This window comes from Blennius ocellaris (genome assembly GCF_963422515.1).
Source record: "Blennius ocellaris genome assembly, chromosome: 7".
In the NCBI taxonomy this organism is placed as follows: domain Eukaryota; kingdom Metazoa; phylum Chordata; class Actinopteri; order Blenniiformes; family Blenniidae; genus Blennius; species Blennius ocellaris.
The window spans coordinates 9,128,948-9,155,218 of NC_137656.1; the positions used below are offsets into that span (position 1 = coordinate 9,128,948).

Genomic DNA, 26,271 nt, shown 5'->3' on the forward strand with positions numbered 1-26,271 from the left:
TTACCTTCACAGGAGATCACACGTGGGACAATTAGAAGAAAAACTAGAGCATGGGTTGTAAACTAAAAAATAAAAAAATGTTTAATCTACAGCGGACTCATCTTCCGTTTGCAAACTGCGTGTTGAGGTGTGTGGAGGAGGAGAGCTGCAGACTCACTGACTCTCTGGATGCTCTCAGTCTGCAGCCTGGTCACATGCAAGGTCCTCCTCAGGACTCTTGTTTGGAATTATCCGAGTTTACAGCGACCCCCAGTGGAGGGAGATGAAACTCCCTCTGTGGCTGTTCTTCTCTTCTTGTTGTCAATGTATGTTTAATGTTATTGTTTTTATTGTACAGCACTTTGTAACCATGGTGTTAAAAAGTGCTATACAATATGATCCATCCATCTTCTATATCACTCCATTGAATCACACGATGCTGCAATCCCAGCTAATTAATGGGAAAAGGCAGATCACACCCTGGACAGGTCATCAGTCCACTTTGATCCATATTTGTATTGAAGTTTTTAAGTAATAGTAAAACTTCATACCCGAGCATGGACACCAGATATATCCAAGTGCAAATACCAACAAGCGACACCATAAGAATATTCCAAATGACCAAATTGACTAATACACGGACGCGCTTGTAAACTGAATTTTAGTAACACGTCCCTTCTATGAGGTCAATTGGTGATTCCAAATTACCTCTCGGTGTGAATGTGGCCTGACAGACGAAATGGGATCGCTCACACACTCCCAGTCCCTCATGAATACACAATTAAACAGATGTGCTGTGAATGGCTAATAAATGTCAAATCAAGAACAAGAATTGAAACATCTTTTACTTTAAAGCATTTTTATCGAAAATATGGAAATATACAGAATCCAAAGTCATGGCCATTGTTTTACAGGATCTTTTAAGCAGAAGAAAAAGCAACGTGATGCGGTGTGTCGCCAAACTACGACAACACTTATCACTCATTTTCCTTATGACAAAGATTTATATCAAATTTGCTTACAAAATGAAGCCTGATATGAAAACACAAACCAGTCATGTGGAACTTGTTAAAACACTCAATCGCGCACACACACACATTGAAAATTGAAAGTGTTGTGAAAACTTAAAAAACAACAACAATGCTTTACATCCACACAGTCACAGATGCTTCAGTCAACACATTCTACCAATTACCTGCAACGTCATCGAGTTAAAACACCAGCACGAGACCATGACTTCATCAGTCTCCTAAAACTTGTACCAAATGTTTCTTTGGTCAAGACTTTGACAAATACGCTGTCATATCAAGAAGTTTGTGTCTGTTGGTTTTTAGAGTTGTATGATCACTCTAAAGTCGAAACCAGTTTCTCCACATGTGACTTTCAGGTGGCTTGAAGCTGAGGTCTGGAGGTACTCGCTTCTTCCTGTGCCAGGCCATTAAACCTGCTGATGCCCGAGCACGGCACCTCTGTCCTTGGGAGGGAGGAGGCAAACAGAGTGTCCAACATCCCCAGGACCTCCAGCAGGTCTTTCTGGAAGTCGATCTCCTTCTCTAGCAGCTCCTGCAGGCGCAGTAGCTGTCTGTCCACCACTGGCGACTGTCCAATGACTGAGCGATAGATGTCCAGGATCATCTCGGCTGCCGGTACGAGAACAGGGGCAAACCTGGGGTCAACCACGTTACTGGAAAAGAAACAAACACAAAGTTTCATTAAACAAATCCATTTTTTCCCCCAGTAGATTCTTGTTTTCAGTATAACTCTAACCCTAAATTACCTGTATGTGTAAATGTGATCAATTGTCTTTCTGTGTTTGTCCTGTGACAGATTCAGCGTACGACCTGACTTCAGAAGTCGGTAGGTATTGGCTCCAGCGCCATGCTAGCCTAAGTTGGATGTTTCGTCTAAATTCAACTCAGCCATCTGTGCTGCTGTTACACAAAATTAATCGTTTGTTCACCCCTGAGACATTCTTAGTTTATCCCCTCATTTTCACCCGATAAGGCCTTCTCGATTAATGAAGGCTGGCGTTATGTGGCTCTTACCCTATTATGAAGTGGAGCAGCTGAGACACCCCCTGTTCATCCCTTCCCGCCAGTGCGTTCTTTAACTTTCCTCTCCGATCCAGCTCTTTCACAACAGCAACAGCGACCTCTGGCTTTTTCACTCTGGTCCACATCTGCAAACAAATGTCATTGTATTGTACTTTCTGCTCAGCTTTTTATTTGTTTGAATTACAGCTGCACATGTTCGGGACACACACCTCCAGAGCTGTATCCAAGGCTTTGGATACATTAAATTTCTTCAGTTGCTTGTCATATTTGGCCAAATGCTGTTTCACCGGCTTACTGACAAGATAATCATCCTGGAAAAAAAAAAGAAAACCCAAGACAATAAGCTCACAAAAGTTGAAACTGAAACTCCGTGGGCACAAATCACAAACGTATTCTACTGCTCGTCTCTGATCACACAGATTTAATCTCTTAACATATTCTGAAAATTATATATAAGCAAATGAAAACAAACCTGTTTAGGGACATAATTCTTCCCTTTTACAAAAACTCGATAGGCTGGTCGCCGCCTCTGTTGGCCTGACATTCCCTTAGACTCTTCAGAGCTTTTCCTGTGTTTGATATTCAGAATACTGTTGGTCATACCAACCACAATGGATTCATCATCCGGCTGAGGAGAAAGACAGAAAAGTGTCAGTGTAAGAGAGTCACTCATTTTCAACACGTCGTCATAAAGTGGAGCAAGTCGCTTCAAGAAGCTCCAATTATTGCAGCGCCGAGTCTGGTCCACCTGCTGCCAGTTTGATATTGTGTACCAAATTCTTACATCTTTGTGGCACCTCAAACAGGAAAAAATATGCAATTCAATGTTTGAAGTTCCCAAATGAAGATTGTGTGCCAAAATAACGTTTCCATGAATGTTAGAATTAGTTCCTTACAGCCAAAGCCAGACTGAGGATGGCCGCGGCGTAGTCGAAGTTGTGGACCACTTTATAGTTGGTTGTGTTGTACACTTTAACGTGCCTGAAAGACAAAGAGAGAATCTGCTTCAGAATCATTCATACGGGCTTTATTTACACAGGGCGGTCACAGTGAGAGCGGTTTCACTCACTTGAGAACAGACGCCCTTCGTAAACATAAAGAAACTTGTAAGAGAAATGTCTCTCGCTCACCTGTCCAGAGAAGCAGACAGCAGTCTTTGTCCATTACTGCTGAGACATACACACGTGACAGTTTTGTGATGATTTCTTAGCGATACCAATGGCTGACCTCCTTTAAGCAAATCCCACACTTTCACATAGCGGCCCCCTGAAGAAAAGACATTGGAATAAAGTTTCACCATCTTCGCATGAGCATGAATAAATACACAGTTATGTCTTAAAAGTGCAGTCTGTTTCAGGAAATGAATAAAAAGAAAGCAACAATTTAAAATGTATTCAGACTGAAAACAAAAGAACATGGCAGTGATGCGACATGGGGTCGGTACACTGAGTTATCGAGGAGGTCACCCAGCTGATTACCTGCAGAGACGAGAAGTCCTTCAGAGGGATAAAGGAGAAGACTCTCCACTGGTTGGCCATGATCCATAGTGAGCACACTCTTATCTGCTCTGGCATCAAACAGTTTCACCGTGTGGTCATACGATCCTGGGATAAAAACATAGTTAGTCAAACCACACATCTTCTGATCTGCGGCCGCACACAATGAAAGACTTCTTCAGCAGCGAATAGGCGCTCGCTTGAAATTACAAGCTACACAGTAATATCCAGTTACTATTTCTATATTTGTTTCCACATTAGGGCTGCAACAACAAATTGATAAAAATTTTTATTAAAAGTGTTGGCAACGAATTTCATTATTCGTCGTGCAATTCATGCGCCACTCGGCCGGTGTTCGCTCTCTCGAAATCATCAAAGTTACGACGCGGCACTCGAGGGAACCGGCAAGCACGCTCCGATGTGGGGAGACAAAACAAAACAACTAGTGCAAAGCAGAGAATGTAAACAACAGAGGATTCATAAGGTCTGCCGCCGCAGCTGAGATTACTGTTGTAACGTCGCATATCTGTGGCGCTCGAAACCCCGCCTACTTTTTAACCTACTCTCTGCGGAGGAAACGCACCAGATTTGGCTCTGATTTACCTTACCGCTGTTTGATCTTGCAAAAATATAGACAATTTCATTCCATACACTGTGACCACAACAAAGAAAAACGTTGAAGTTTAAATTTAAAGGCTATAATAGCAATATTTTACCAGTCTGGTCACTCAGGATGAAACTGGAATGTATGTGGTCCCTGAAGTACATTAAATCTTATTTAACAATTATCTTGTACACATCTTATATACATGTGTATATATGCATTTATAGTGCATACATCTTTGTATTGGTTCAGTTATGTACTTTTAAATAATCATAACATATTTGATGTTTGGTTCGTTCAATATCAACTGTTCCCTTTTTTACCGACATATAAGCCACTTTCAACTCATGCCTCTTCAAAACATTAACAACAGCTTTTAAAATATTCAGATGATTGTGAGATGTCCAATACACAAATGTTAATAGGCAACCAATTTCCCTCAACGTTTTTTCTTTAATCAATTTAAGACACTGCTCTTCTATCTCACCTGTTATGAAGAGATCTCTGTTAAGTTTGCTCGTGACACCACAGCGGATATAATCTGTGTGTTCCTGGTAGGTGTTGAGCTCGGTGGCATTTGGCATGTCCCACAGACGGCAGGTGTAGTCGTCTGACCCAGTGAGGATCTGATAACGGTCTGAGGTGAAGTCTGTTACATGTACAGCTCTGAACAAAAAAATTAAAATAAAAGTGAGATAAAAAAAACATCAGTTTGCCTTCTTGAACAGACATTCACAGATTGGTAACGGCTTGTTGTCAGAGATCTTGGGAATCATCATGAAATTCAGTCGATGGATCACTCAAGAAATCATCATTCAACAATCTGCTGTCTCTCTATTGCAAATAAAAGTTTGGACATGACACACCCCAATAATTATATGAAGTCAATTGAGTCCACCTTTCATTGTTGAACAAAACAATTACAATACATACGGACAGCATCATGGACACTTACTTTGTGTGTCCTTTAAACATCCTGAGTGCCACCTTGCCGCTGATATCAAACAGCCGGACGACGGAGTCCTCACATCCCGCCACGAGCAACTGACCGTCTGATCTGAACCTGCCACAGTATGCTGTGTCCTTAAATTTTGTGAATGATTTGATGGGCTCCTGGGAGAACGGCCCGTAAATGTGAATCTGCACAGGAGCAAGAGTGGTAATCAGAACACAAGACATTGATGAAAACTGTTTAAAAACAAAAAGGACCGATGCAGCAAAACTGGTCTTACAGAGTAAAAATAGAAAAACTTTAAATTTACACATGCAAACAAACTTTTTTGAAACATACTCTTGTGAATGCTGTCACAGCGAAATTATGTGGAGCCACAGGAGAGAAGTCAACGTTTGTGACTGCACCAAATTCTTTGATCTGCACTGGAGCCTTAAAGACAGAGAGCCACATTATCGACATTAGCAAATGAACATACACAACATTTTTAACAGATCACATTGAGGCAAAATACATTAATTTTTATCCCTTCACAAAATACCCGATAAGAGTCTTACCTTATAGTTTTTCCAGTACAGTGTGTCTTGTGTGACTTTCTCTCCAAGTTTAGGGTAGACTTGGATTTTTGTAGGTTTAAAGGACGCCATCGGTGTGCTGACCAGAATAGCCTAAACCTTTGGGAATGCAGGAAACAAGCTGAATAGCGTCATAGAGCGTCCAACACATAGGCATAGCTCTTTATGTCGAGCTCACTCAGATTAAAAGTACACACGCGTCACAGGTTTAATTTGACTTATTCGCATGTTCAGTTATCAATGGAAACGTGAAACAGTACCCTTAACCACAAAAAAGACAACAGAGATGGAGCAGCACCCGAAGTCTTATTCAACGCGGCACAAATAAAGAAAAATGGGTTCCATCAAAGAAATAGCCATTCTCTGCTCTCTCCAAATAACAATCAATTAAACATAGATATATGGGCTTGAAGTTTATAAAGTAAAACCGGATCATTAAAACAGATAGACACAACGTGCTCGCGACAGCTCAACTTAGCACAGTGTTTAGCCTGTTAGCATTTCTTCATAAACTTCGCTCTGATGACTCTCACCTTAAAATTAAGAGGCCCGGCAGTGAAAACGTGTTGTTTTTTCCCGTAAGCTGTTCTAAGATGAACTGGTGGCGATATGATATTTCGGAGAAAAGTAGTCGATATAGTCATTTCAATCTGCAATCACGTTGCCTCTCAGCACACAGGGCGACGCCATGACTGTATACTAGTGATGATCAAATTTGAACGAATCGTTCAAAACCCGCGAGTCACTTTACTGAACGGTGACTCACGAGTTTTCACGTTCATTAACTCGTTCACTGAGTCATTTTTGCTACAGCCTCCTTGTAGCTGGGCCGCTAAGCACAGCAGCTTCCGGCTCCTGACATTCACGTGCGGCAGTTTCAGCACACTCGAGTCAGCTTGTCGGTGTCGTTCAGCGCGAATGACCGACTCACCTTCCCTCAATCGTTCAGCTCACATGCCCGAGTCAGCTCGCTCCAATCGTTCAGCTCACATGAACGACTCACCTCCCTTCAATCGTTCAGCGCACATGACCGACTCCCCTCGAAACTCGAAAGAGTCGTTCACTGAATCGGTCAGTAGCACTTCCGCTGTATCGTTCACCTCATGAGCGGTGAGCGGTGAGCCCTCCCCCCCTCCCTCACCTGAAAATCTGCAGCGGCGCTCCGCTCAGAAAGTTTCTGAGTGACAGCGGAGAAGAAAAAAAAATACATTGTTTGTTTCACAAAGCTTGAAGAAATAAATACACAATAAATTATGTTAAAAATACGACTTTGTTGCCTTCAATGCTGTCCCCTATAATTAGTTTCACCCTTTATAAATCACGTTATTTATTAATAGAATTAAAACTATTTTTGAGAGTTGTGAGAAGAAAATCAAAATGCTGGAAGTGAAAGGTTTCCTATCTGAGCAACTCCTTCCCCGAACGGCCGACCTTCTTGTGTGGTGGAGATCTGGTGCCCCAGTGTTCAAAAACACAGTGGAGGTTATGAAAACCAAACTGTGCATAGTGGCAACATCAGTGCCTTCAGAACGGATCTTTTCCATTTACTTTGGAAGATTGTTTACGAGATTTGCACTAATTCATAATTTGTGAAACGCCTTCATTTACATTTTGCACATAGTTATTTTATTCGTATTTATTCATTTAAGTGTAAGTTCCAGTTTCTGTTTACTTTCTATTCCAAATTTTCGTTTTTGACGTTTCAATTGTGATGTTTCACATTTACCTTTGAGGTTGTGACAGAAAAAAAAATCAACATTTGCATTTTAAGAATTTTTTATCTTTCTGTCTTTTTTCTGCTAAAAGCAGCTTGTAGCTGTAACGCCAGCTGCTAAGCACAGCAGCTTCCGGCTCCTGACATTCACATGAGGCTTTCAGCACACTCGAGTCAGCTTGGAGGTGTAGTTCAGCCCGAATGACCGACTCACATCCCGTCAATCGTTCAGCTCACATGACCGACTCCCCTCGCTTCAGTCGTTCAGCGCACATGACCGACTCCCCTCGAAACTCGAAAGAGTCGTTCACTGAATCGGTCAGTAGCACTTCCGCTGTGTCGTTCACCTCATGAGCGGTGAGCGGTGAGTCCTCCCCCCCTCCCTCACCTGAAAATCTCCGAGTGACGGCGGAGAAAAAAATAATACATTGTTTGTTTCACAAAGCTTGTAGAGATAAATACATGAATAATACATGGCTAAATACACAATAAACAATGTTAAAATACCACTGTAGCGTGTATTGTGTTACATTTAATATTGTCCCCTATAATTAGTTCTGCCCTATGAACGTCACATTATTTATTATTAGATTATTTATTAGATACTAGTAAAAAAAGAAAATCAGAATGTTGGAAGAAAAAAAACTATAAAAACATATGTATACATTAATATATACTGTATATCTGCCATTCTGGATGCCAGGTATTTATTCAGTTTAATCATTTATCTAATTTATTTTCTGATTCAACTAAACCTTAAAAACAAAACACATAATCTAGAATAAGGAGACCAGGATCACTAAAAACTAGTGTGTACTTATTGTTTATTTTCCTCAGAAGTGTTTCATCATTTTACTATGAACACATGATTCTCCCCCTGGTTCATGTCGCAGTTCAGCTGAGCCTCCAGGTCCTGGAGCGGGTGGAAATAGTGCGCATGCGCAACTGAATCAAATGACTCAAATGACTCAAATGACCGATTCACTTGGATGAACGACTCAAAAACCCGTGAGTCCGTTCGAGGAGTCGGGTTTCTCATCACTACTGTATACGTAACCGCGTTGCTCTTCTTCTCTGGGCGCTTTGCGTAATGGATAGCGCCGCCTTTGGGACAGGAGGACCATGTGCAAAACACCGTCAGTTTCATTGATTCTCTTTATATTTCTACATTTATTTCCTTTTAATTTTGGCACTCCTGTGATTCCATTGGAAATGGGTCTTATTGTCTCCAGCTGAAGTCGAACGTGATGGTGACTAAATCATAACGAAGGAAAATAAACAAATATATTCAAAGCCACATAGTATAGTATAGTATAGTATAGTATAGTATAGTATAGTATAGTATAGTATAGTAAAACCGTGAGTCAGATATAAATACAACAAAGAAAGTAGGCCAAAGGTTAAAATATTTATAAGCATGATGCATGAGGCCAGGCAATGATCAGCACAGTTTGGGCCCAGCCGGTTGTCGTTTTTCTGTTGAGATGGTAGGGGTGTTGTCCATGGCTGCAGATAGTAACTAAACAAGTCTGATGTAATCTAACGTTGTTATTTTTAATGATAAGTAATCAATTAAGTAAGTGGGTTACTGTTCCTGGCGATGATGGGTAACCATACAGGAGAATGAGCTCCTCGTTTTATGCCAGCCACAAGGAGCAGATGCTTAAACTTTGATATATATAAGAACACCATGACAGATTAGACACAAAACTCCTGGTTGCCAATTTGTGATGAATAAAATATCTATATATATTCCAGTCTGTGTAGAGTAACACTGTAAGGAAATCCCGCTGGGATCATTCTATTCTATTCCATTCTATTCTATTCTAACTTCTTAAAATATGGTTCATCCCCAAAACATTGTAATTAATATCATAGCTGACATAAGTGACATAAATGGAGATGCAATCTCAGGTTGTAATCTACTCATATGCAATGAACAATTTTGAAACAACAACTTTGAAAGGTTGTGTACATCCTGCTCTCGGCCCATGTCACGACGTCACTTCCGGCCGTCCCCCCTTTTCTCCGAGCCTCTGCCGCCTGTGTGAGCCGCGTGTTTACACACTCCCAGGTCAGTTCACGTCTGTTCAGCGCTTTCTGGCAGTCTCCAGTTGTTATCATTAAAATCAAAAACAAAGTAAACACGCACCCGGTTCACACTGACCCTGAAAATGTGACAAAAGAGGCAAAAACACTGGAATGGTGTCACGCTTCTGAAGAGGCCTGCACTCGCTTCGTTAGCTCGGTTTGCTAATTTAGCACTTCGGGTGTCAGATTTGGAAGAGTTGTGTTTTTAAGTAGTAAAACCTCACAGTCATCAAAGGTGCTGCTGCTCGAATCAAAGTGGAGAATGTCCGGGCTCATTCAGCACTGATCCTTGAGAGAAAAGCCTGACTTGTCCGATTCATGTGCAGCTATTTCTGGCCTGGCAGCTGCGCTTTCGTTTGTTCCTACACGATCATTTCTTAGCCATTGCAAAGGTCATGTGTTCTACGATCTCCTGAAGAAATACTGTCGATGATCGTTTTACTTGGTTAAAAAATGCTCAAGCTGTTGCTTGTTACAAATGCTTATGTTTGAAGGTTTAATGTAAAGCTCACTGCAGTTGAGAAGCAGTGTTGATAAATTAAGTCAAGAGTTTTTTTATGCATTTTCCAAGTCCGTTGGTGAGAATTAATTTCTCCATAATAATACAAGAAAAGAATGAAAACGACATAATAAACTCTTCTCTCTCTTTTCAGATGAAGGAGACTATAATGAACCAGGAGAAGCTTTCCAAACTGCAGGCACAGGTCCGCATAGGTGGCAAGGTGAGTAAAATGTATATAGATGACAAATGCCTGCTGCTGTTAGTGTCCACAGATTCAAAATTGGTAGACGTGTTATTCATTGTGTTTCTGTGTGCCCTGTAGGGTTCAGCTCGCAGAAAGAAGAAGGTAGTGCACAGAACCGCCACAGCAGATGACAAGAAGCTGCAGTTCTCCCTCAAGAAACTGGGAGTCAACAACATCTCTGGCATTGAGGAGGTACGTCAAATTATATGTGTATCAAAGTTAGCATACTAATGCGTCAGTCAAAATAGTTTTGTAAAGAAAGAAACGTTGTACTTCATTAATCCCATTTATTAAATATTTATGTTACAGGAGCATAATACAACAAAATAGTAACGTACTGTCTCTTCCCATTTGCCTCCAGGTATTCCTAAATAACAGGTTGTAGCTTGCCATACCATCAGTATTATAGCAGTCAAGATGCTTACAGGCTGTTTTTATGTTATTTAAATGATGATTAAATGAAAAACAAAACTAGTGATTTCACAAGAAACATTGAAGCAGAGCTGAATGTGGGACAATGTTTTTAAAGATGCATCAAAACACAGTTTAAGCTATCATGTCACACTGCCTGCAGCCATCTTGAAAGTCAGAGGCAACTGGAAGTTTTAAAATGTGTTTAGGTAGAGGGTTCGAGTCGACTGAGTTCTTCACTCAGACTTTTTCTGTGTTGGTCCCTGCAGGTGAACATGTTCACAAACCAGGGGACGGTGATCCACTTCAACAACCCAAAGGTTCAGGCCTCCTTGGCTGCCAACACCTTCACGATCACGGGGCACGCCGAGAACAAACAGCTCACAGAGATGCTCCCGGGAATCCTAAACCAGCTGGGAGCCGACAGCCTGACCAGCCTCAGGAGATTAGCAGAGACCCTCCCCAAGCCAGGTAGCCACAATGGAACTGTCCTGAGGTCTTACGTTTTGTACCAGAGGTGGGTTACAGATGTGTGACGTCTGCTAACGACTTGCTTTCTGCTCCGCCTCCAAGCTGGAGAGAACAAGGCTCCCATGGCGGCTGTGGACGAAGAGGAGGATGATGAGGTTCCAGGTAAGAGAATTTACCCTTCTGCTTTATAAGACATTTGCTGTGATGTTAAACCCAATTCAGCCTTCACATTTTCAATACTGTGAATTTGTTGCTTGTTGGTTTTACTCTGTTCCCGTTCACAGCTTTCACCTTCCGTCTGTTTTCAGATCTTGTCGAAAACTTTGATGAAGCTTCAAAGAACGAGGCCAACTAACAAGCACCAGCAGACTTTCAGCGCCCCTCTTGACTCACTGTCTTCTTCACTGTTATTGCTCCGTGGCTACGACACTCACATGCTTTTTAACTGTAACTGGGACAACTTGGCCACAACAAGTAAAACCACACGGTCTCTGTCTCCTGCTGGCTGCTCTACCTGGCCTGCAGGTGAAATTTATTTAATTTAGTGGAATGTGCACACTTTTCCCTTTCTCCCGCTGCCTCTCCAGCATTGTGATGCCCACACATCAAAAACGTATCAGTGGAATCAATAATGTAATAAAGATTACATTTAATTTCTTTGATTTGTGCTCCATTATTTCTTAAGTACTTCAGAAAAGGTTATTATTGTAAAAACTGTTGAGTCTCATTAGTGGGAATCAGTAGTCGTATCATGGCACCACTGTGACATGAGAACTCACAAGCACTTTACCAGCTGATGCAGAGGAAACAATAGTTATCCTGAGTGGAGGACGACGGATTGATCTAGAAGCCTGTCAGGTCCATAGTATAAAGGATTGAAAAAAGTGTATTGACTTATTTAAAAGATTGCTTCCAGGTTAAATGTTAGATATGCTTTTTTTTAATAATGAAGAGGAGTGACCTGACAATTTTGGTCTATATATTTAAAATTCGTAGAGCTAAAAATGTTTTGTCAAGAATGTAATAAAATGGTAAAAGACTTTGTACAACCAATGATTGAGTGTAAGTTGCAGAGTGTATTCCCCATGTGTAAATAAGATGAATATCTCATCCACTATATTGATTTTTCTTCAGTAAACTTCACCAAACCTGAAAAAAAAGCTTTTATTTCCAACAAATGCAGCCCTATTTATATATTATTACATCACTGGCTGCAGTCCTTACTTCTTCTTTTTTTTTAAGTTATATATAGTCAGTGAAAGTCAACATGTCACAATAATGGAACAAATGTGTTTTTACACTATTGGCAACTTATGGACTTTATTACATTGAAAAGAGCCAAAAATATAACATTTGGGGATATATTTGTCCTCTTGATTAGCAATGGCCACAAAATGGAATAGTGTGGTTTGTACATAATTGCACTATGACAGTGCTAAGAATGAGTAAGTGGATGAAGTAGACTTAAGTTAATGCCTTTCATTATTTTGCTCTCAGTGTTAAAAAAAACAAGGAGACACTAAAACCAGACCATACTACTATGACGTCAACCAGAGCAAAGCTTTGCCCCGTGTGATTCACTTGGTTCTATGTTAAATGATCTGGCATGGCTCTGCGCTGTATTTGAAAGTGAAATAACATTGTGTTGTTTGTACTCATACTTTTCACATGTAAATTATATTTATGTAGGTATATAATTTTCATATATAAATGACTGCAAAATGTCAACTCGATGCAGATTTGAGAGAAATATACTTCTGCTAATGATACCTTAGTAAGAATGTCCCATTACACATGTGACCATGTAATAGCTTCTGCTGACAGTCCCGATGAGTCTGAGGGGGTTTTTTTTCTTACATTTTTTAACACTGGGGGTCTTTCTGTTGCCTGGACTAAAGTGGACAGTACTGAACTCTGTGGAATCGGATCACATGCAAATAACTGTGAACTGAGGGGGAACTTCTGGTTTTCCTTGAACTCTTTCACTGACTTACTATGTAAGAACTTTCATGATCTCAAAGCCGATATCATAAAACCACCAAAATGGAACTGAACTAACACATCCAAACATAATTCACTGCATAACAATTGATAGCTTTATGGAATCCCACTGTTAAGCCATAGTCTGCTGTCTTCAGTGGATCAGTTGTGATTCTGGTGAAATGTATTTTTGGATGTGAATGTTTCAAACAATTGGACATTTTTGCATCTTTCACTTCAAAGAGATGAATAAAGCTTTCGAGGATTTTGGGGAAGTGAAACCCGTTATTTCTGTACAGATGACGGAACAAGTTTCATACAACTTGAATCAAGACTCACGGTGAAAATTAAAGTTGCGGTAGATGTCAGCTTCTCGTGAAACCCAGAAAAACTGCAAAATATCACAATGAATATTAATGCAGTCCCTATTCATTTTGCCCTTCCTTCTCACACCTGACAGAAACACGATGTGTGTACAGTGTGTGTGTGCAGCCTGACACATGAGTAAAATGGGCTTTTCTTTTCCCGTGCGAGCTAAATGTCGAGTGCTACTTCCGCCAAACATGACATTCTGCCAAACAAAACTGGTTGGCCTCAAACATGAAAAACATGCGGGGAAGTCCTGTTGTATCACCTTCCATCATGTGTGTGAAAGTTTCTCTGCCTGTTTACCAACTGGAGGATCATCGGATGGTCTCACGATGGCAACATGGGGGGGGGGGGGGGGGGGGGGGGGGTCTCTTTGAGCAAAGTGGTATTCAATCATTTCCATCATTTAAACTTGTAGAAATCTGCTACAACAATATTTTTTTTCCCATACACCACCAGTGCGTGTCTCCGTATGATTTCAGCTTGTGTTAATCGGACACAGTCCGTCTCAGCTGAGTCATGCTGCAGTATCACAGCCTAAAGATTGAGGGCAACCCCCCACCTCCTGAACTCCCACACTTCATATCTCGTCTCCCAGGCCCTTCTTGGAAACTCTCGGTTTATCCTTTAACCATATTTGACATGCAAAACAACATAGAGGAAATACACATCACACTGTTTCTGTCAATAGACTCTTATCAGTTTACTATATCGGTAGGGCTCTCTGTGACCTCTGAAGGTGTTATGACAGCCACGATGATCACCATGATGCTGCATGATATGCAACTATAAAAGGAAGCATGGAGGAGGCAGTCATCAGGATTTCTACCACTGAACATCTGACTTCACTTCACCAGCATCAATTCAGCACAACTTCACACAAATGGTAAGGAAAGACACAGCATAGAGCAAAAACTGTTTTACTGACCACTTTGACTGTCACTCTAGACTTTAGTCACAACTTATTAGTGCTCCACTAATCCTCTTGCTGTCTCACACACCCTCAGGAGACGTGGACTCGGTGGATATTCAGTCTGCTGTTGATCAGCTTCACAGGAGCGCATGGACTCAATGACTTTCCACAAAATTGTGCGTCTTTAAGTAGAGTTCATATGTACTTCAGAACTATACTGCAGTTTATCGCTCTTGGTTCAGAGCATACTGTACTAATGTTCTGTGTGTGTGTGTGTGTGTGTGTGTGTGTGTGTGTGTGTGTGTGTGTGTGTGTGTGTGTGTGTGTGTGTGTGTGTGTGTGTGTGTGTGTGTGTGTGTGTGTGTGCGTGCGTGTGCGTGTGTGTGTGTGTGTGTGTGATCACGCAGTCATAATGGCAATAAGGAATGATGTGAATCCAGTCACACTGACCTGTGGCGCACAGACCGACGGGGCCGTCATTTGGAAGTTTGACGGTGAAGCGATCGAGGACTTGGGTGACAACATCGAGCAGCGTAATCAAAGCCTCGTCCTGTCTGAAGTAGACACTCCAATGTTGGGTGAATACAGCTGCTGGAGAGGAGACAAGATGATATCGTCAACCTACCTACTGCTGCAGGAAGACGAGGAAGAGGAATTGGGTCAGAATCCTTTTTCTCTTTTATTCGTCTCTATTTGTCATGAGTGGATGAACTGAAGGGTCTCGTAGTAAACATACAAGTCATCGTGCTTCATTTGTATTCCCTCATGTTGCGTATTGTTTTAGATTCCCTCCTGAGATGTCGGGCAAAGTCGTACGACTGTGAGTTCAGCTGCAGCTGGACCAGCAGTGGATACACAGCAGTGCGTCTCGGACTGGGCCCCGACTGGTAAATCCAAAGAACGTAATGTTGTCGATGAAGACCGTGTCTTTTCTTTATTGTGAAATTCCCTGATTGCGTTTTGCTTCCCGCCTCTGCAGCAGTGAAGGTGGGAAGTCTTGCCACTGGGTCACAAGAAGTGATCAACGTCCAGACGGAGGACTCCAGTTCAAGCTGTCCCACACGCTCATGCCCTACGCTGAGGAGAGCACCGTGCTGGAGGTCACTGCTGAGGCCGTCAAGGACCTGTCCATCTTCAGGAAAACCAAGAGGTTTTATCTTCGAGACATCGGTGAGACGATGAGTGGTATGGGAAGATGTATGGATGGTTTAAACAACTGTAAATGTTGCATTCAGTGGTTTCTCTCCGTGCAGTTCAGCCTGATCGTTCTAAGATTGTCAGGTGTCAGGAGGTGGGGCAGGACCTCAACGTGACCATTGCCCCCCCCTCCAGCTGGTCTACTCCTTACAGCTTCTTCAGTCTGGAGCATGAAATCGAATACGTACTCAAAGATGACGGCAAGGTACACAGAAGCTTCTCCAGAAATCACAGCCTGCTGATATCTGGATCCTTTCAGGTCATCATGTTAATCATTCTCACTCTTCTGACTTCAGACCGGACGTTCTTTATCTTCTTTGGTTCCGAAGAAGATCAGCAAGCTGAGGGTCCGCTCCAGAGACCCATTGGTGCTCTCAGCTTGGAGTCAGTGGACTCCCTGGAAAAATGTAACCTACTGATAAGTTTTGAACCCAACACTGCCTGCTCCTGCTTTTTCTGTCTTTCCACATGGCTGTGATTTCCTCTAACTTGCTTTTCGAGGTATAAATGTGTGCCCATCTCAGTGTGGGCTAAAACGAAGGCCAGACGATAGCCAAGCACTTAAAACACATTTTCAGTAGTAATAACTTATTTATGATACGCTCAAACTATTTATTCATGTATTCTATTCATTATTTATTCATCATATATAGAATGTAAAAAGAAATACATTAGAAGACATAGGGGACACAATAAATAACCAAATGCATCAGTCTTTCAAGGTTTGATGATTGTGTGGTCTTTATAAAAACTTTACACCGGTATTTGTTATTTTTCTTGTATGTGCATTGGTGTTTCTGTTTATCTTGGTGGTTTGGGGTTGAGCAGAACAAATACCTATTAAAATAGCTTTGTGCTTCCTGCAGCATTTTTGTTCCTTCTTTATTTGCGTGTGGCTGGTTTCATCTGTGCACTGATGATTAGAATTTCCAGTTCTGGGTAATGCACCGTGAACTCATGCTTTGTTACTCATGGGACTTATGGACGCTTCAGTAGATCAAAGTCTATAAAATCAGAGAAATTGTTTTGTCTTCATCAAAGAACAACAACACTGATGTGTTCTTCTGCTTTCTCTGAACATTAATGAACCAACACCGAAAGCAGCTTGTGCTTTTTTTGTTTTTTGTGTTATTTGAAACCATGATCATGTAGAGACACTAAGATCAACAAATCAGTGGGAAATCTTCATTCCTCCCACTTGTAAGATAGATAGATGGATGGATGAAGGAATGAATGAATAAATAAATAAATAAATAAATAAATAAATAAATAAATAAATAAATAAATAAATAAATAAATAAATAAATAAATAAATAAATAAATAAATAAACTCCATATCAAAACATTATTATGGATGTATACAAATTGAATAATTATTAAAAAAATTACTCTAAAAATAATCAATATATATCAAATACATTAGAAGACATTTTTCTATATTTTGCATTACAATCTATTGCAGGTTAAGTGACTGTGTAAACATAATGTAATCCTGCACAGTCTTAAAAGTTATTTTTCCTAACAAAATCATGTAATACTTGTTTAAAGCCTTTAAGACTTGCCCATTTTTTCCTTAATGTGGATTGATTCATTGCAGGTGAGATCATGGAAAAAGAACCCATGTCAATCCAAAAAAAGGCTATTGCCACCTGGATCCTTGGATCGCTGCAAGAAGGGAAGGAAGAAAAGCAACAATAAACAATGCTGAATGAGTCATGTTTAAAATGGTGTATAACAGTGAAATTAACCATGATATGCTTTGTGACTGAGATGCTGCGGTACAATATCCATCAAGATCAAGAAAACTATCTTTGCCTGTACAAGTCATTATTGAATGAGAATTTAAAATGTCTCTGGAAATAAAATCAATCCTGACTGATCAGATTATTCAAAAGAAAGTTATTGGGAAAATGTGCTTTTGTAGTTAAGTAAGAAATTATATTGAATTTTCTGTCAGGAAACACCCCCCCCCAGGAGACAAATACACAGACATGAAAAGTTTAGCAGAATTTTAATAGTTTTTACTTCCACAAAGAGACAATATGTCCAACCTTAGCAAGATTGTTAGGAGTTTGTATGATTTTTTTCTTTCTTCAACAGATCAGCCTTTTATAGGCCAAAACAAACAAATGATTTTAAGACAGCACAGGTGCAGACAGTTGATGCAGCTTAAGATCAGACTGTATTGTGAGCATACAATCACACTTCATCGTTGATGAGCAAAAACAACATTCTGTCTTATTTCAATTGTACTGTATTGTCTTAATTTTGTTGAAATTCTACAATGACAAAAAACGATTATATTCCATTCTGTTCCATTCTATTCTATTCTATTCTATTCTTCCCCAGGTAAATAAAGCAACAATAAGCATATTAATGAACTTTTGTTCAGATGTGCTAAATTGATCTTGCTTTTTATGATCACAGTGTTGGCGTCACTTTATAAGATTTTACAGCATTTTTTTAATAAGTAAATCCGACTTGTTTATTGCGGCTATTTAATGATTGTTGTTTTAAATATTACCTGAGAATTGATTTTTTTTAATTCATTGGGAAAAAAAAGAAACAAAACAAAACAATTCAATGTAATACAAAACAAACGTTTCCAAACTTCTGAAGGAAAGGGAGCATGAAAAAAAAAAGTTATTATAGATGTTTTGCAATGTGCCCGCTTTATATCAAACAATCCCTTTATAATGAGCATTAAAAGCAAACAACAAACACATTCATGTGTTTTTCTTGTATCAGGGCACTCAACAAATCACGAACCTAATGAAATAAACCGCTTCGGTTATTTCCAGCACGCAATGTTCGAAGAAAAACCAACATGAGTTATATATTAAAATGAATGAATCATATATAGACAGAGAGCAACTGTGATATCCCAGAGGGTTAAAATGCAGAGTGCAGGCTTGGCTCATTATTCCGATGATTTTGTGGGAGCCGCCTTCCCATGCCACGAGCTGACCCTGAAGAAAATTATCATAGACAGGTTAAATGTGCAACTTAGACATTTCAAGCAGTTGTTCATTAGAGCAGAGGACTTTTTACCATTACCCCCTTGAACACAAATATCTCAACAGAAAATGATTCAGAGTTTATATTGAAATTATTAAATTAGATGACAGGAAATGAAGAGTTGCATTATATGATTTGATGCAAGTGCACTAAAATACACTTTCTTTCCAGTTCAAAAACACATTTCCATGCTAAATGAAAACGTTTAACTGAAATAATGTGTTCGTTTTTTATCCCCCAAATTGGGATTCAAGTCATCATGATTTGTGAATAATTAAACGGCCTGCATGTGTGCGCATATACATCCATGTTTGTGTCCAAGCACCAGGAAAAAGGTTCAAGCTGTCTTCACTCTTTACACGTGTGTTTTGAGTGTTTTTCCTCGCCTCCTACCTGCTCTTGCACCGGGGACAAACTCTTCCCCACACCCTCTTCACCATGGCCTCCCGGAGCGCAGGACTCCCCCATATGTACACGGATGGTGTGCACAGCGCATTCAGACGAGCCATGATGGCGAACACATTCGTGGCCTCGTTTCTAAAAACGAGGCCATTTCCTCCCACGAACCTCAGGATAATATTTATAAACGAAGGACACCATAAGACCAAGAAGCTAATGACCACGAAGATGATGATTTTCAGCGACTCCTTCTTGGTTTCCTTCTCTGCGCTGGGAGGATCTCTCTCCAACTGGAACTTGGCAATTACATACAGTTTGATGGTCATGACCACTTTGGTGAACACGACCAGCTGGAAGAGGATGATGCTGATCACATAGAGCTGCATGGCTTTGGAAATCGGCAACACATTTCTGGCGAGCAGGTGCGCAAAGTTGTACACCCAGCAGTAGATGTTGACGCAGATGACAAAGGGCCGCGTTATAAAGCGACTGTAGATGAACGGGTAGCACACGGCAAAGTACCTGTCAAACTGTGCGAATAGAAAAGTTAGTATGTTGACGCCTAAAAGTGAAGGCAACACATTGTAAGTGCCGTTTCTGGAGGGATATCCCTCGTTCACGTCAAACAGGCCCAGATAATAGACCGAGAAGCCGACCAGCGTGTCACACACACTGGTGTTCAGCATGAAAATGAATCTGTTCTGGAGGCGCAGAGCTCTGGTGGCTGCGATGCTGATCACCACCGTTCCAGCCAGAAGAACAGTACTTGTGGCATAGAGGATCTGAAAAATGAAGACCAAGTAATCCTCAGGACTGTCGAAGTCCACTGAGAGAGCCACTCCTCCCGCGGCAGAATCTGTCACGTTGAAGAGGGGCATCGTTTGTGCGCAAACGTTTCCTCTGCGCACCCAATATATCACCGTGTCACACCTCCGCAGACACCTGTTTTCCTCCTCCTTTCCCCCATGATGACATGCAAAAACTCTGGTCAGAGTTTTAAAATGTTATTCTCTGTCATCAAAAGATTTCTGTCAGCTGCTGATAAAGCGATTATTGTTATTATTATTATTATTATTATTATTATTATTATTATTATTATTATTATTATTATTATTGTTGTTGTTGTTGTTATTGTTGTTGTTGTTGTTGTTGTTGTTGTTTTCTGCTGACTTCCTTAAATAAAGTACCGATTCTGGATTGTTCCCCCTTTAACATAATTAATATAGGAAGCCACGTTTTACCATATGGGGTAAGGGACACACACGCATGTTCACAATCAACAAAATGAATTCTGAGTTACGGAGTTAGGATGAATTGTGTTTCTATAAACAGTCAGTCTTTGTTATGTGTATTTTATCCATATCACCGCTCGGTGGTGCTATGGTCTTTTTAAACCGAGAGAAGAAACGACGTTATCGGTGAAATAACGTTTGTAAAGTGCATTAATTCACTTTAAACAGCGTGCGTTCATTTGTTCTCATCAGCTCCTCGCCATGAAGGTGTCCAGAAATACCTGTCTTATCCAATAGTATAATTTAATTATACATTTTGTATTAATTCGGAGAAATACAAAATGTCACATTTCTGTCACTCTCAGTAATCTGCAATCCAAACGAATCTACAAAGCATTTGAAACTATGAAATTCTTTGTGCATTTCAGATTTTCATGGTGTTTGTTTAAATTCAAAATTTTCCCGTGGCAATGGAGGCCTGTCGATGTAATTCTTGAAAAAAAAAAAAAAAAAAAAAGCAGATCAGCTTTGTACCGTTATCAGAACATCTTTACTCTCAGTAGCTGTGTTTTTTTTTTTCGTTTCTTTTCCTGGAGTGTCCAGTGCACTTCTATAATATACATACATTTTATGGTTGGTGTACATGTCTGGATGAGTACCACTTAATTGTCACGTATTCTCCTCGTTTACACATGGTGACTTCAGTCACTTTCTGTTATTTTTCAACTCCAGAGGTTACTTTTGTTGATTTCATCCGACAGGACACAGACACTGAACCCAATCGTGCCATGGAGCAAACTGTCACGGTGGTGTATGTCATAAAGAATGAAAGTGTCGAGCCTCAGGATGATCCAGAGGACATTGGTGTCCTCATTGAAGGTGTGGAGGTCCTGAGCAGTTTAAGCAGCATTGCATTGGCTTTTGCTCTGTCCTTTGGACTTGTGCAGACTATTTGCTGTAAAGGTACGGCCAATTTCCACCAGTATTATACTGTATTAATATAATACAGTTTTGTACTGTAGTTTGCAATGCATTGTGGGGCTGTTCATGTGGTTCATGGGGTTGCTTCTGTTGCGCTCATATGTTGTCAAAATTATTGTTTTGAGTTGTGCAGTCATGTTCTGTGTATGAGGTGTGCAAATTAGGATGTACACAGTTTAGAGTTTTTCTTGCCTGAAATGTAAAAGCATCACCAATTGTGATGTTGTGATGCTGGTCTTACAATAAAGTTTGAGAGAACTGTTATTCAGAATATTCATGGTATCAGAATAGGTAACATCTGAAAGCCTGTTTTGTCAGTTTACTTTTGACTACTGGCTTTTTATTTTATTGCCTTGCAAGCCTTTTATTTTTGTGTTCCAATAATAATTTTGTTTAAAACATCTTTGATTTTTTTTTATGTGTGTGTGCACTAATACAGTACATCAGGCAATGTAATGCACTTTTCTTCCACTTTTTTGTGAGGTAATGATATATTTATGTACGGTCATGTTATTATTGTTCAGTGTGTTTAAAAATAAAACATTTGTTTTGTTTAAGAAAAAGTTCGTGTTTTTAGTGAAACAAAAATAAAGTTGCTTAAAATGGTTTGTGGACTCTATTTAAAATAGTGTACATTTGAAATGGGAATCTTATGCTTAATAGCTGTACCAGCTGCAAGAAAAGTAATTGAAACGATATTTATATTAATTAAACTTTTGAAACCTACTTAATTCATTCAATAAGTTTAGTTTCAGTAGAATGTGTTGATCTAGCAAGGCTGGATTTTAATGTGTTGAAATTCTTGACCGATGTAGAGTGAATTACATTGTCATTAATTTGATGCACAAAAAAATATTTTGATTCTATGAAACGTCAATCTATTGAACATAAATATCTAAATAATGTTGCATCAATAAATAAACATGTTGTTCATATAATATAATTAAAAGGGACTCAATCGACTTAATCTGAACAGATGGAAATGTGTGCCATGATTAAATTATGTTAACTCAACAAATTCTTTTTTGGGGGGGATTGTAGACAAGTTAAATGTGCAACTTACATTAAAAAATATAGACATTTCAAGTAGTTGTTCATATGAGTAGAGGACTTTTTTTTTTTTACCATTACCCCCTTGAACACAAATATCTCAACAGATAATGATTTAGAGTTTACATTGAAATTATTAAATCAGATGACACGAAATGAAGAGTTGCATTATATGATTTGATGCAAGTGCACTAAAAAAGACTTTCTTTCTAGTTCAAAAACACATTTCCGTCCTAAATTAAATCGTTAAACTAAAATAATGTGTTTCATATCCACTCCTTATTACACACACACCATTCGTTCTTATTCGGAAAATATGTTTTATTCCAAATTGGGATTCAAGTCATCAGGATTTGTGAATAATTATAAACGGCCTGCATGTGTGCGCAGATACATCCATGTTTGTGTCCAAGCACCAGGAAAAAGGTTCAAGCTGTCTTCACTCTTTACACGTGTGTTTTGAGTGTTTTTCCTCGCCTCCTACCTGCTCTTGCACCGGGGACAAACTCTTCCCCACACCCTCTTCACCATGGCCTCCCGGAGCGCAGGACTCCCCCATATGTACACGGATGGTGTGCACAGCGCATTCAGACGAGCCATGATGGCGAACACATTCGTGGCCTCGTTTCTAAAAACGAGGCCATTTCCTCCCACGAACCTCAGGATAATATTTATAAACGAAGGACACCATAAGACCAAGAAGCTAATGACCACGAAGATGATGATTTTCAGCGACTCCTTCTTGGTTTCCTTCTCTGCGCTGGGAGGATCTCTCTCCAACTGGAACCTGGCAATTACATACAGTTTGATGGTCATGACCACTTTGGTGAACACGACCAGCTGGAAGAGGATGATGCTGATCACATAGAGCTGCACAGATTTGGAAATCGGCAACACATTTCTGATGAGCAGGTGCGCAATGTTGTGCACCCAGCAGTAGATGTTGACGCAGATGACAAAGGGCCGCGTTATAAAGCGACTGTAGATGAACGGGTAGCACACGGCAAAGTACCTGTCAAACTGTGCGAACAGAAAAACTAGTATGTTGACGCCTAAAAGTGAAGGCAACACATTGTAAGTGCCGTTTCTGGAGGGATATCCCTCGTTCACGTCAAACAGGCCCAGATAATAGACCGATAAGCCGGCCAGCGTGTCACACACACTGGTGTTCAGCATGAAAATGAATCTGTTCTGGAGGCGCAGAGCTCTGGTGGCTGCGATGCTGATCACCACCGTTCCAGCCAGAAGAACAGTACTTGTGGCATAGAGGATCTGAAAAATGAAGACCAAGTAATCCTCAGGACTGTCGAAGTCCACTGAGAGAGCCACTCCTCCCGCGGCAGAATCTGTCACGTTGAAGAGGGGCATCGTTTGTGCGCAAACGTTTCCTCTGCGCACCCAATATATCACCGTGTCACACCTCCGCAGACACCTGTTTTCCTCCTCCTTTCCCCCATGATGACATGCAAAAACTCTGGTCAGAGTTTTAAAATGTTATTCTCTGTCATCAAAAGATTTCTGTCAGCTGCTGATAAAGCAAAACATATGTTAGTTTTATTTGTATTATTGGAGTTATATAGTAGTTCGTGCTTTATGAAGCAATACGGGACATACATCAATATTGTGATCACATAATGATGATAATAATAATAATAATAAAAATAATAAGAATAAGAATAAGAACAAGAACAAGAACAAGAATAAGAATAAGAATGAGAATGAGAATAAGAATAAGAATAAGAATAAGAATAAGAATAAGAATAAGAATAAGAATAAGAATAAGAATAAGAATACAAATAAAAATAATTCATTGTATGACTTGAAAAGACATTTGGTAGAAAAACATTACATGGAATAATATTACATTCTTAAATACCCGCGAATATGTTGTAGAAAATGTGTTGGCATCAACTTTACACAATGTTTTTCACAACTGTATTCTGAATCAGTTCAAGTGTCGTAACACTTTCTGTTGGAGGTGCGCGACAGCGCTTTGCAAGCTTTGTAAGTAAACAGATTATTTAAGATCAAAATATTCCTTTTCGTGGTCATTTTGACAATTCTTGGCCATAAACAGTATACTCTGCATATGCATATGCATATACATATACAAATATATAGTATACGCTCACATGTAAACCTTTAACAATATGTCTTTTTGCTTTGCTTTATGTCTATTTGCTTAGTGCGTTTTTACATGAAAGACAACACAGGTTTTTTTTTAAATATGGTTGCAGCAAGATCCTTTTTACTGACCACACTGACTCTTTACAACAGCATCATCCATACATTTATATGTGTTGTCACACAGGTAAAGATGTCGTAAGCAGTTGCAGTAAATACGCTGCTTGGCTATGATATGGGGCCTTTTCAGAAAGTTTTTTCATCGTTCAAGATTCTAAAGATATATTCATTTCGTTCGGATATAAACTCAAATAATCACATAAACTGGCTGTCCATTGGCAGAAAATGACATCGTAGTTTATTTATCGTGAAAAAGTCTCCATGTTGATAGCTCGGACACGATCATATGAAAAATTGATGCGTGAAAGCTATGAACATCAATCTTCAATCTTCAAGAAAACCTATAAGGAGAAAGCATTATTATTATTATTATTATTATTATTATTATTATTATTATTATTATTATTATTATTATTATTATTATTATTATAATAGTTATTATTATTATTGTTGTTGTTGTTGTTGTTGTTATCATCATCATCAATAATAATAAACATATCTCTTTTTAGTAATTATTCTAGAAAAGGAGTTTATTTGTTGTGACAATTTAATGACTGGGAATGTACGATGACGTTTTCTCAATTATAAAGCAAAGCTGACCTGATGAAGGTGAAACAAACGATGTATTTTGACATTTAGTTTGTTCAGGGTCACTGACCTCTATCTACTCGTAAAAAAAAAACAATTGATAACAATATGAACACAATCAATGTCAAAACTGTGTGCCTCTTCGAAGCTAAAATATTGCAATTTTAACAGTCTGATCCTCGTTCAGGTGAATGGTGACCAACCTTAATCTGTGCGTTCTGGAGCAGCAGACTTTCCCCCACACTGTCCTCCACACTGCGGCTCTGAGCGACGGGCTCGCCCACAGGTAGAGGGACGGGGTGCACAGAGCGTTACTCCTGGACAAGATCCTCAGTGGATCTACCGCATCGTTTTTAAAGATAATATACTTCCCAGTCAACCATGACACAATCGTATAGAGCAAAGCGGGAAACCACAGTATCAGAAACAATATGACCACCACTATGATGATAAGGAGGGACTCTTTCTTGCTCTCCCTCTCCGGGCTCGGAGGCTCTCTCAGCAGCTGGTACCTGGCCACGATGAGCAGCTTGATTGTCATACTAATCTCCGTCACAATGATCCCTATGAAACTGATTCTGCTAAATACTCCGATTTCTATGGCCACGGACAGTGGCACAAGGTGTTGTATGAGCAGCTGCCCATACACATGCAGCCAGCTGTACAGGTTGACGCACACGATGACCCGTCCGCTGATGAAACGAGCGTAGAAGAAAGGATGGCACACGGCGAAGTAGCGGTCAAACTGAGCGAATAAAAAAGTCATGATATTCACTCCGAGGAGTGAAGGCAGGATGTAATATGTACCGTTTCTGGATGGGATGCCAGTCCTTACATCGAATAAATATTGGTAGAAAATACCGCAGCCAGTCATAGTGTTGCAAACAGTCGTGTTCAACATGAACAAGAAGCGGTTTTGCGCCAGAAGCGCGCGGGTATTAATAATGCCGCAGACCACAGAGCCGGCCAATAGCACAGTGCTGATACCACACAAGAGGTGGAAAATGAAAAGAATAAAATCTTCTGGACTATCAAAGTCAACACTCAGAGGGGGAACAGTAAAGTTGACCATGATGGTCAGGATAGGAGTGCGCAAAGCAGCGACCTGGACTGCGACAAAAGAAGACTTGCTCTGTTAAGAAGGATATGGTTCATGGGTGGAGGCAGTGATCTGAAACGGCCTCCAATCACCAAACACACACCAATA

At 40.0% G+C, this 26,271-nt stretch overlaps 6 protein-coding genes across 6 annotated transcripts; 2 read left to right on the forward strand and 4 right to left on the reverse strand.

Moving 5' to 3' along the window:
* Window positions 1–836: 836 nt before the first annotated feature.
* utp15 (UTP15 small subunit processome component) lies at window positions 837–6,331 on the reverse strand. Its single transcript, XM_080499398.1, has 12 exons — window positions 6,194–6,331; window positions 5,643–5,759; window positions 5,425–5,517; window positions 5,089–5,273; window positions 4,621–4,799; window positions 3,512–3,637; window positions 3,164–3,299; window positions 2,930–3,014; window positions 2,506–2,661; window positions 2,243–2,344; window positions 2,025–2,158; window positions 837–1,663 (listed from the first exon to the last, which is right to left on the reverse strand). Exons 2-12 carry the CDS (start codon window positions 5,730–5,732, stop codon window positions 1,363–1,365), a joined length of 1,587 nt encoding a protein of 528 aa, XP_080355524.1. The 5' UTR covers window positions 5,733–5,759; window positions 6,194–6,331; the 3' UTR covers window positions 837–1,362.
* Window positions 6,332–9,391: 3,060 nt separating this feature from the next.
* LOC308132324 (transcription factor BTF3-like) lies at window positions 9,392–11,751 on the forward strand. Its single transcript, XM_080499380.1, has 6 exons — window positions 9,392–9,448; window positions 10,119–10,187; window positions 10,290–10,403; window positions 10,892–11,093; window positions 11,196–11,255; window positions 11,402–11,751. The coding sequence occupies exons 2-6, from the start codon at window positions 10,119–10,121 to the stop codon at window positions 11,446–11,448; spliced, it is 492 nt and encodes a 163-aa protein (XP_080355506.1). The 5' UTR covers window positions 9,392–9,448; the 3' UTR covers window positions 11,449–11,751.
* A 3,016-nt stretch (window positions 11,752–14,767) lies between these two features.
* il12b2 (interleukin 12B 2) lies at window positions 14,768–15,971 on the forward strand (the record flags this gene model as incomplete). The annotated part of the gene is made up of 5 exons (XM_080499972.1): window positions 14,768–15,014; window positions 15,140–15,242; window positions 15,335–15,525; window positions 15,609–15,757; window positions 15,849–15,971. The coding sequence occupies 5 exons, from the start codon at window positions 14,768–14,770 to the stop codon at window positions 15,969–15,971; spliced, it is 813 nt and encodes a 270-aa protein (XP_080356098.1).
* Window positions 15,972–18,959: 2,988 nt separating this feature from the next.
* Window positions 18,960–19,847, reverse strand: LOC308132460 (uncharacterized protein; the record flags this gene model as incomplete). The annotated part of the gene is made up of 1 exon (XM_080499561.1): window positions 18,960–19,847. One exon carries the CDS (start codon window positions 19,845–19,847, stop codon window positions 18,960–18,962), a length of 888 nt encoding a protein of 295 aa, XP_080355687.1.
* A 2,865-nt stretch (window positions 19,848–22,712) lies between these two features.
* On the reverse strand, window positions 22,713–23,600 carry LOC308132053 (uncharacterized protein; the record flags this gene model as incomplete). Its single annotated transcript, XM_080498995.1, has 1 exon — window positions 22,713–23,600. The coding sequence occupies one exon, from the start codon at window positions 23,598–23,600 to the stop codon at window positions 22,713–22,715; it is 888 nt and encodes a 295-aa protein (XP_080355121.1).
* A 1,612-nt stretch (window positions 23,601–25,212) lies between these two features.
* On the reverse strand, window positions 25,213–26,136 carry LOC308132789 (uncharacterized protein; the record flags this gene model as incomplete). Its single annotated transcript, XM_080499973.1, has 1 exon — window positions 25,213–26,136. The coding sequence occupies one exon, from the start codon at window positions 26,134–26,136 to the stop codon at window positions 25,213–25,215; it is 924 nt and encodes a 307-aa protein (XP_080356099.1).
* Between the last annotated feature and the right edge of the window lie 135 nt (window positions 26,137–26,271).

Bases quoted from the DNA above. Each gene is read 5' to 3' on its own strand.
- utp15 (XM_080499398.1), bottom strand. From the start codon at position 5,732: ATGGCGTCCTTTAAACCTACAAAAATCCAAGTCTACCCTAAACTTGGA. The intron at 4,800-5,088 runs GTAAGTGTCCAT...TTTTTTGTTCAG, and splicing joins ATGTTTAAAGGACACACAAA to AGCTGTACATGTAACAGACT. The intron at 2,662-2,929 runs GTAAGGAACTAA...CTTTCTCCTCAG, and splicing joins TCCTCAGTCTGGCTTTGGCT to CCGGATGATGAATCCATTGT.
- LOC308132324 (XM_080499380.1), top strand. From the start codon at position 10,119: ATGAAGGAGACTATAATGAACCAGGAGAAGCTTTCCAAACTGCAGGCA. The intron at 11,094-11,195 runs GTAGCCACAATG...TCCGCCTCCAAG, and splicing joins AGAGACCCTCCCCAAGCCAG to CTGGAGAGAACAAGGCTCCC. The intron at 11,256-11,401 runs GTAAGAGAATTT...GTCTGTTTTCAG, and splicing joins GGAGGATGATGAGGTTCCAG to ATCTTGTCGAAAACTTTGAT.